General features: G+C 38.8%; 1 protein-coding gene and 1 long non-coding RNA gene across 2 annotated transcripts; both read right to left on the bottom strand.

Moving 5' to 3' along the window:
- Positions 1-2,334: 2,334 nt before the first annotated feature.
- On the bottom strand, positions 2,335-3,266 carry LOC131631823 (uncharacterized). Its single transcript, XM_058902595.1, has 2 exons — positions 2,931-3,266; positions 2,335-2,836 (listed from the first exon to the last, which is right to left on the bottom strand). Exons 1-2 carry the CDS (start codon positions 3,264-3,266, stop codon positions 2,516-2,518), a joined length of 657 nt encoding a protein of 218 aa, XP_058758578.1. The 3' UTR covers positions 2,335-2,515.
- A 3,982-nt stretch (positions 3,267-7,248) lies between these two features.
- On the bottom strand, positions 7,249-8,723 carry LOC131631835 (uncharacterized). The gene is made up of 3 exons (XR_009292832.1): positions 8,478-8,723; positions 7,944-8,001; positions 7,249-7,332 (listed from the first exon to the last, which is right to left on the bottom strand). It is a non-coding gene; the product is annotated as an uncharacterized LOC131631835 (long non-coding RNA).
- Between the last annotated feature and the right edge of the window lie 1,843 nt (positions 8,724-10,566).

Here is a 10,566-nt window from a genome sequence, read left to right as displayed (position 1 = left end):
TGACCGGAGGGCATTCTGCTTTTAATGGCAAGTGATGCTCCACTATACTGGTATCCAACCCTGGCATATCTTGATAAGACCAAGCGAAGACATCTGAGAATTCTTTGAGCAGTTCACTACAACGAGGAAGGGCTTTTAAAGCGCTTTTTTTGGCCTTTAACAGCGCTTTAAAGCGCTGCCAAAGCCAGCGCTGGCATAGGCTACGAAAGCGCTTTTAAAAGCGCTCTGGTAGGCCCCCCTATAAGAGCGCTTTTCTGAAAAAAGCGCTCTTGTAGGCCCCCCTTTAAGAGCGCTTTTCAGTAAAAAGCGCTCTGGTAGGCCCCCCTTTAAGTGCGCTTTTTCCAGAAAAGCGCTGTGATAGCCCCCCCTGTGAGAGTAAAAAATAAAAAAAAAACGCAACATACTAAAGCGCTTTTGTAAAAGCGTTCTTATAGGGTGGGCTTTAAGAGCGCTTTTTCCAGAAAAAACGCTCTGATAGCCCCCCCTATAAGAGCGCTTTTACAAAAGCGCTTTAGTATGTTGCTTTTTTTTTTTTTTTTTTGCTTTTTTATTAATCTTTGGCAGCGCTTTTAAAAAGAACGATCCCACTTACAAATCAACGATGTCCTTCATGGCCGGATAATTGGTCCATTCACCATTTACCGAATTCAGATAATACACGACTTCCCTTATAGGGTTGATAGCAAGCAGCAACCAGTGTGCTCTATAAATAAAAACAATAGGTTATATGAAAATTTTGCTATACACAAAAGAAACAGAGATTAGATGAACAAAGAATGAGAAACTAACCCTACTGGTCGGGTATTATACGCCCAAAGATGCAAACATTCTGTATTGCCGGTGGACATGAATCTATCGACTAATCGCTGTCTAACTGATTCCCGTTCCGAAGCAATTGCCATTCCGCTGCAGTGGGCGGAAGACACGAAACGGAATCTGTTAGACAACGGAGTCCCGCGCAACACTCTGTCATACAACAACCTTAAATAAAAACATAATAAACATTAGATTATTTTCATTGAAATGTGTAAATAAATTATATTGTGGGACTAATTAAATAATATATCGGATGAGGGAATATTACCGGATGTATGAGTGCATGTTATTGACGCCTAGTTGATCATGCTTAAAAATCTCCTCCAAGTCATCAAGTGTAATAAGTGACTTGAATTCAATACCGAAGACACTCTCATCCATAACGATTTCACGTAAAGCACCATCCTTCAAATCGGACATATCAACCATTGTTGCGAGCGTCGACCGGTACCGAGGCACAAAAGCACCGCCTTTTTTTCCCGCTGGCTTCGGAGGACCAGTGGGTGGTACGGTACGAACTTGCTGCGTCACTTGTTGTGACTCTCGAGCGGATGCCTAAAAATCATATAAGTTAGGTAAAATATAAAATCATGCAGATTTAGATTCAGATTAATTATTAACACTTTAAATGTACCTCTTTTAGTGATGCAACGGACTCCTCCTCCTGTAAAATCCCTTTACCCTTAACTGTGGGTTTTATAGGAGCAGTCTAAAATTAAAATGTAAAAAATAATTAATAAACGGTTTAGAATTGACATTCGAAAACTAAATGATTCATAATCGTTTTCAATATACCTCATCACTAATGGTAATGAGCTCCGAGGGCCATGCAACAAATGATCCTATTGCATCTCGCAGCAATGTCGTCTCTGAGACCATGTCAGGTACCGGTAGCATCGCATCATGATCTACTACAACATCCACCGATACTTTCAGGTGTCCATCCGGGAGCGGTCTATGGTGAAGTAAATCTCCCAAAGTGTTGTGCACTTTTCCCTTGCCAACTAGTCGATAACTCGGTTCCGATAAGTATAGTTGGCAAGATGAAATGCCCTAAACCAATAGTAAATATAAAGTCATTATCATTAATAAAATAGAACAATTTAAAAGGAAAAAAAATTATAATTACCTCGGGAAATTTCCTTTGATAGTTGATACTAGCCTTATCACTAGTTTCTTTCACCGATGAAGTGTTGCACTTTTCTCTCATATACGCCTCTTTATCTCTTTGCAATTCAGAGACTTGTGCTTGCAATTCCGCCAACTTTTGCAACACTTCTTCATTTGAAGGATTTCTTCTCCTAGGACTCTTGTAAAAAGAGGTTGGAGTCACACCATGACCCTTACCCCTCACCCGACCGGGATACTCAGGAGCATCTAGTGCTCTACTAAGTACGCTCCCCTCACCGGTGGATGCCGATTGCGACAAGGTCTCCTGTAATTCATTTACATTAAAAAATCATTTATATATTAAAAAACATTTGATTTAATTAAAGACACAGTATTATACTTACACATTCAGTAAAAACTCTCTGAACTTCGGGATCGACAGCATGATCCTTGCCCACACGAGCTTCCCTCCACAACACATGTTCAGGAAGTGAGGTTTCCTCACTTTTAGTCTCCTCTAACTATGCATTGACACAAAAGATAAAATCGTCAAATAAAACACATTTAGACAATTAATTAAAACGCATTTCTATTTACTTACAATTTTATCCTCCAAGCGTGCATATCCCAAACGCCCTTTTTTGTATGGATATGCGGGTTTGGATGCTCTCGCACTATTCTTGGCACTCCTTTTCCGAAAATCTTCATCTCTTTGCTCTACAAACTTAGCCCAATCTTCTTCACCAATGAAGATCTCATACTTTTTTGGCCGTCCCGGTGCCTCTTCAAGAAAGTTTCCATCTTTATCCTTAAGATAAGTGTTTGTCAAAAAAGCTTTCCACCCTCTATATCTTTTGCCGGCCAAACCAAGTATGTAGCGTCTACGATCATCTGGTATCTCAAAAGTCCTCTGCAAAAAAACATACTCATAGTGTGTTAGTATAAGTAATTTAAACAATTTATCGTCAAGATAATAACAACAATTAACCATATATGATATATACCTGAAGCTCGTCCCAAATCGCTTTTTTTTTCGCATCCAAGTCTTCGCTTTTCAGATTCCATTTAGCTACGGAGACCGGAATATGCATACGAACAAGTGTACCAATATAACTTGTCAACTTTGCAGAATTAGGACCAATTGCTTGTTTATCAGAATTCCATTCCAATCGGTATACTAATCCTTGGTCTCTGTGTCGAACGATTCCCTTCATGATAGTGATGCCTCGTGCAACTTCTTTTGCTTCAGTATCAGGTGGAGCATTTGTATCCGTGGCATCTCTTTCTTGAGCATCTCTTTCTTGTGAGTTTTCAGGTGGAGCATCTCTATCCGGAGCCATTTAACCTGTATCAAACAAACTAAAGCACATTAGTACACTATTAATAAGCTAACAATCTATACAAGTAAAATGGAAGTCAAACCATGCATGTACAAGTAAATCGAAAACGAAATCGGTACAAATCAAAATAAGCGTCAAAAAATAAAGTTGTCGGAATTGAACGAAATTTACATGGCTATGGTAAAACGTCCCCACGGACTCAAAAATAAAGTCGGTTTTTCGAAATTCAGACCCTAAGCCCGACTTTTGATTACGGGCAGAAGCAAAACCGATAAAAAAACAGTCCCGAAATGAACATATAAGTGCATGAGCAGCTCCGGAATCGTCAAAATAGTATAGTTACATGTAAAGAAGTCGACAAACGGATACATGGTTCAAAAGTTATGTACAAAACGAGAATATGCACCAAAATTGAATAAGTACTATACTATTGATTAAAAAAATCGGTACAAATTGAATAAAACAAATTAGTCGGAATATGTATACTATTACCTTTATCACTAACGTCTCTTTCTTTTCTTGGTAGGATTGTGTTCTACGCGTCTCTTAACAACGCGGACGGTTGGATTGATCCAAATACCCTCATTATGATCATTTCTAGTACAAGATTCATTCTCATTTTGATCGTTTCTTGTACAAGATTCAATGCCAACACCAATATCACCTTGATCTTCAATGTTTTCATCTACTATTTTGTTAGATAAAAGCACTATAGACCATTTCGTACTTGTCGGATCATTGACATAGAACACTTGTTTAGCTTGAGAGGCTAAAATGAAAGGCTCATCTTTGTACCCTACCCTATTGAGATCCACTTGCAAAAATCCTGACTTATCCATTCGTATGCCACTATTATTTTCAACCCACTTGCAACCAAATACAGGAATCTGAAACTTCGCGTAATCAAACACCAAAATGCGCTCGATAACCCCAAAATATGACAAATTTGCAAATTTCGGATTTAAGTCATTCGCACTTGATATGTGCATTGCTTCAGCTACCAAGGTAACACCACTATTTTGCATAGTACTTTTATCATCCTGTTCTTTGGTATAAAATGTGTATCCATTAATAGCGTATGCGCTATAAGAAAGCACAATTACAGTTGGACCATAGGCTAAACATCTCAACCTTTCTGTTACTGAAGCAGGATCTGAACGATACTTTGAATAAATATGATCCCTAAACCACGGTATGAAACTTCGATTGTGCTCTCGTACTATCCAGTTCTCATTTCTATTTGGATTTAAATCTCGGAGAACAACCTTGTGCATTTCAACATACGGCTCAACCTCAATCTCATTGTGCAGAACATACAAGTGCGCTTGATCCCGTTCGACCATTGATACTGTCACAACTTTATTTCCAATTAGCCTTTTTCCTTCTTTTTTTTCGACAATATGAGATTTGGGGAGTCCAATTGATTGAACATTTGACAGATATTCAGTACAAAACTCAACCGCTTCTTCAACAACGTATCGTTCGGCAATACAACCCTCCGGTCGACTTCTGTTTTTCACGTACCGTTTTAATATTTTCATATAACGTTCAGCAGGGTACATCCATCTCATATAAGCTGGTCCGCACAATTGTGTCTCTTTCACAAGATGAACGACTAGATGAACCATTATGTCAAAAAACGAGGGAGGAAAATACATTTCAAGATCACATAAAGTAACAACTATCTCTTTTTGCAATGTTGGTAAGATCGCGGGATCGACCACCTTACTGCAAATTGACCTGAAGAAGAAACACAGCTTAGTTATTGCGCTTCTTACTTTTTCTGGCAGAATAGAACGTATACCTATTGGTAAAAAATGTTCCATTATAACATGACAATCATGCGTCTTCAAACTCTTTAACTTGAGGTCTTTCATGGACACAAGTCTTCTAATATCTGAAGAGTAGCCTTCTGGAACTTTAACTTCACTGAGGAACTTACACAATGTTTTCTTCTCCTTTCTAGATAGAGTGTAAACAGCAGGTGGCAGATATGTTCGTCTTCCTTTCGTCACGGGTCTCAATTCAGTTCTCATCCCCATGTTTGCCATGTCATTCCTTATGTTAACGCCATCCTTAGACTTTCCTGGTATATTGAGTAACGTACCTATAACGCTGTCAAATACATTTTTTTCAATATGCATAACATCCAGGAAATGTCTTACGTACAACGACTTCAAATATGGAAGTTCAAAAAAAATGGACTTCTTCTTCCACCCACCCTTGACAAGTGAATGTGCAAAAGGCTTGCCAAACTGAGTGCTCACATCTTTCACCTTTTCAAAAATTTGATCACCTGACAAAAAAGGCGGGGCTGTACCATGTTCGGCCTTTCCGTTGAATGCTTTTCTCCACCCACGGTAGTGATGATTAGAATTTAAGAATCTACGATGACCGAGAAAGACATTCTTCTGACAAAGATCCAATCGTGTCGTATCGGTTTCATCTTCACAAACGGGACACGCCTTTTGACCTTTATTGCTGTACCCGGATAGATTTCCGTATGCTGGAAAATCATTAATTGTTCCAAACAACATCGCCCTCAAGTTGAAACTTTCCTTCCTATACCCATCGTAAACCTCCACACCGTTGTCCCACAAAAACTTTAAATCTTCGATTAACGGTGCCAAGTATACGTCTATGTCATTCCCTGGTTGTTTAGGCCCAGAAATTAGCATTGATAACATCATGTACTTACGCTTCATACATAGCCACGGAGGTAGGTTATAGATCATAAGAATCACAGGCCATGTGCTATGCGAGATACTTTGAATACCATGCGGGTTCATTCCATCAGTAGACAATGACAACCGAAGGTTTCTTGCTTCTTTTGCAAATTCAGGATAATCAGTATCAACTTTCATCCATTGTGGTGAGTCTGCCGGATGTCGCAACTTTCCATCAATAATTCTTTCATCTGCATGCCAAGTCAAGTGTCTTGAATCGGTCTCACTACGATACATGCGTCTAAATCTCGGAATCATAGGAAAATACCATAAGACTTTAGCAGGAGACAACTTTTTCTTATATCGAGGGGCACCACATTTAGGACACTCATTCAATGCTCCATACTCGTTTCGAAACAAAACGCAATCGTTTGGACATGCATGTATCTTATCATAGCTCATGCCAATAGAGGACAACATCTTTTTGGCTTCATACGTTCGATTGGGAAGAACATTATCCTCTGGTAGCATATCTTTCATAAGGGCTAATAACTCTGTGAAACTTTTATCCGATCATCCATTGTCCGCCTTTAAGTTGTACAACTTTAACACCGCAGACAATCTTGTGAATTTTGAACAACCATCATACAACGGTTTCTCTGCATCGCTTACCAACCTCTCAAACATTTTGGGACAATCCGCAAGATCTTCTTCAAGCGCTTCTGCAATCTCCTCGACTCGATCGCAATCGTATGTGTCTGTGCAATCGTCGTTTGAAGCATACTTCCTATTACAACTCGACCCAGCATTCCCGTTACTTTTCTCACCATGCATTGTCCAACATGTATAACTTCTATCAATTCCAAACCGTAGTAAATGGGATCCCAACTGTTTCCCGTCAACCTTATCCCCATAACAGCAACCCAAGCAAGGACACGACATTCGAAGCGGGTCTTCGGAGTGCTTAACCGCAAACTCAACGAATTCCCATACCCCTTTCTCGTACTTTTTCGACAATCGGTTTGATCTCATCCATGTCTTATCCATGACTTAATTAAGCTAAACAAATGCTTCTTCGTTTCTATAAGGAATTCTGTCAAGATAATAAATAGCTATCATCATAATAGAATACCTAATTAGAATACCTAATCAGAATACCCGATTTTTTAAAGAAGACATTACCTTATTTCAAGGTAATATAAGTCCACAAACCAAAAAACTGGTTGAGAGACACTAAATTGATATTAAATAGAACCATAAACAATAAACTATAAGCAGAATATAACAAACTATAAGCAAGAAGAAAGGGATAGTAACCTGAGTTATAGACTTGATGTGGGAGATGGGTAGGTTTGAATCGGCGTTGTACAAGTAGAAACCAGAGACTTCAAAGTACGTAACTGTGAAATTAAACACACACACACGATGCAGTTAAATACAAATATCATAAAAGTGAAGGAAGTAGATTCTTGTAACTAACTATTCATTGAATCAAAGAAATAGAAAATGAAGAGTTCAAACTTAGCATAGCTTTCTAACAGTTACTAACCTAAATTATCTTTATAGGCCTATTCTAATCTTTTGCCATTTTCTATTAAGAGCTCGCAGACTAATACATACTGAAGATTTGAAAATATTTTTCAAGTTAAAATGAAACAAATATATAAACCTTGGTACGAGCCCCACAAAATGACACAATTAATGGTTGAAATGAAACATCAGGATCTGTTTACTTAGAGGAAAAAGTGATTTGTTTTTATTTCATGTTTTCATTTTTAATTATAAAACGGATGCTAATTTCCAACGATTTGTACAAGAAACACTTGATAAACTTCTTTTTTGTTTTCAAAATTTCCTGTACAAATCTTGGAAAACAGAAACAGAATGAAAACAATGTGGCAGTCTTATATTAAAAAGAGAAAATAGGAAAAGAAAACAAAAGATACTTTTTCAAAGAAAAGGGCCCCAATATTTCAGAGAACAAATCGATGACTTTGCAAAAAGGCAGTACCTTCAAGAACAGATTCTTTCAATGCAATTTTTTGTCTGAGTTCTGCTACTTCTTTGGCCTGAAACGCATAATAATTTAATACGCTTTCCCAGATATGAAGATGGCACAAAGATTTGGTTAACTCAATTCTAATATAAAAGTCTCATTCTAATACATTAATAAGCTGCACTTGTGATACTATTGTTTGATGAAATGCCAAAATTTTGTGATACTCATGGTGCAAGTTTAGCCGTACTATGTTACTATTGTTTGATGAAATGCCAAAATTTTGTGATAAACAGTGGCAAGTCTATTTTGTATTCAGTAACTTCAGAATTTTATCAACACTACAGCCAAAAAACCATGGATTTTTGAATCATGAAAAGCGGAAGTAAATCAACTTAGAATTTAAAAATACCTACTAAGGATTGTGGCATTTCATCAATTATCAACTCAAATCATTTCTTTCAGGCATTTCATCAAACAAGTTGCAGGCAGAAGTTCAATCTTTGATACCAAATAAAATTTTCACTGAAAATTAAACCTAAAACTCACCGGCGGTGGATAAAACGAGTGACGGAGGAGAAGCCGACGGAGGGACGCCGACGGTGGTTGCCGATGGTGGTGGACGGAAGGGTTTCGCGTGCAGTGAGGGTTTGTGGATGAAGAACAGTGGTGGACGGAAGGGTTCTGCAGAAAACGAAAGAGAGAAATGAGAAACAGTAACGCGTGTTTTGGTTTTTAATTTTTAGTAATAAAGGCTACTAAAGCGCTTCTGAAAAGCGCTCTCATAGCCTGGTCTATACCAGCGCTTTTGACTAAAAAGCGCTCTCATTAAACCCCCCTACAGCAGCGCTTTGAAAAGCGCTCTCATACCCCCCCCTTACCAAAGCGCTTTTGAAAAGCGCTGTCATACCCCCCCCCCCCTTACCAAAGCGCTTTTTAAAAGCGCTCTCATACACCCCCCTACCAGAGCGCTTTTCAGAAGCGCTCTCATACCCCCCCCCCCCCTACCAGAGCGCTTTTTTCATCATTTTCCCTTTGTTTATTAATTTTTTTTATGCGAAACCTACGAGAGCGCTTTTATGTAAAAGCGCTTTAGTAGCTGCGCTTTAGTATCTTAATTTTGGCGTAGTGGTTGTATCAAACTCTCTCTGATCTCTGAACTGAGCGAAGCTCCAATCTTAACCTCTTTTCTGTTTCCATCGGAACCAAGGTTAATGATCTCTAGAGGCTCATTGTATGGCTGAATGGCCTCTTCCTTTTGTTGAAGTAATCGTGAAATTTCCTTTGATATTTCTTCGTCTTCTTCTTCCTCTGCTTCGAATACAGGAAACCCAAAGCTTGGAGAAGTCATACGGTCGCACGTTTCAACGGGGTATTTTATGATTAATCTGCATATGTGTGATAAGTTTTATTTAGACAACGAGGGAAGACTCGGTGTATGCAGTTAATGGAATTTTTGATGTTTTTTAAGGGTGTTTTTTAGGATTACCAATTTCCGAAAAAAGAAAAGGAAAAACTAACGACGGAACAAAATGACATTTTTATTTATTGACAGTCATTTCTTGAAACAAAGACCCTATAAAACAAAACTCTATTGCTTTGGGCGAAGCAAAGAGGGACATTTTCCTAAGAAATAGTAAAATGCAAAGCCCTATGAAACATCTCTTCACCCTGGGCTATGGTGAGAGGACAAAATAACGGTGAAAGTTCCTACTTAGGAGTGCGAACAACAGTTGTAACTTCAACAGCTGTCCAATAGTGGTGAACCCCATTGTGCACTAAGTAATCTGGAACCTTAGGCTTAAGCTGGCCTGTGGTAGGTCTTGATTTACCAACCACTGTCTTTGCAACACTCAGACGATCTTCTTCTACTTCAGCAGACTGAGCGGTGTGAGCATACCCATTTCCAAGTGGAGTATGTCGGCTTTTCTTTTGAGGAGACTTCCAATCTTCTAAATGGAGAGACTCGTTGTCGGAGACACTTTCGAGATCATCCTCTTCTGTATTTTGGTCTTGCTCTTCTCCCAAGATGGCATTGACTAGATATGTATACTCTAGATCCATAGCCCCGGAAGGTGACTTGGGGATATAATTCTCAATGATGATTTCACCAGTCGATGATGAATAGCAAGGGTTATACATCTCTTTTGGCTGAGAGAGGTACTCAAAATCACTGTTCCATCCAGTTGGAACAATATCTTCAAGAGAGATTTTTGAGCTTTCAGGAGCGGAGTATTTCACCATGTAGTCGAATTTTCCTCTTGGTTCTCCTAATGTATCCCAGGTTTCTTCGGGGATAGGAGGAACTTCTTCTGATGAACCATGACTTCTGGTGGTGAAGCTATTTGTAACTTCGTCATTGCTTGGTCGAGTCTTACTTTCAGATCCCTTAGTCGGATAACAGCAAGGTGATTCAGACTCTGATAGGGATATGTATCCTGCTTTGTTAAGATAGGATAGCCATTCCTCTTCATCGGTGTTTTCCGTACCGATGGTATTGACTGTTTGTTGAACAGGTTGAAGAAAACCTCCGCTGCGGAAAGTTTCTTGAATGGGAAGAACTACCTCAATTCCTGGAATAGTCTTTGATGATGTTGGAAAGAATCCAACTCCTGTTCTGTTCTTGTTGTTGGTAGGA

This window comes from Vicia villosa, unplaced genomic scaffold (genome assembly GCF_029867415.1).
Source record: "Vicia villosa cultivar HV-30 ecotype Madison, WI unplaced genomic scaffold, Vvil1.0 ctg.000867F_1_1, whole genome shotgun sequence".
NCBI classification, from domain to species: Eukaryota; Viridiplantae; Streptophyta; class Magnoliopsida; order Fabales; family Fabaceae; genus Vicia; species Vicia villosa.
The sequence above is the reverse complement of the archived record's forward strand: the minus strand, read 5'-3'. Positions and strand labels throughout refer to the sequence as shown.

Excerpts from the sequence above, each read along its gene's own strand:
- LOC131631823 (XM_058902595.1), bottom strand. The coding sequence starts at position 3,266 with ATGGCTCCGGATAGAGATGCTCCACCTGAAAACTCACAAGAAAGAGAT. Across the intron at positions 2,837-2,930 it reads CGATTTGGGACGAGCTTCAG|AGGACTTTTGAGATACCAGA; the intron begins GTATATATCATA and ends GTTTTTTTGCAG.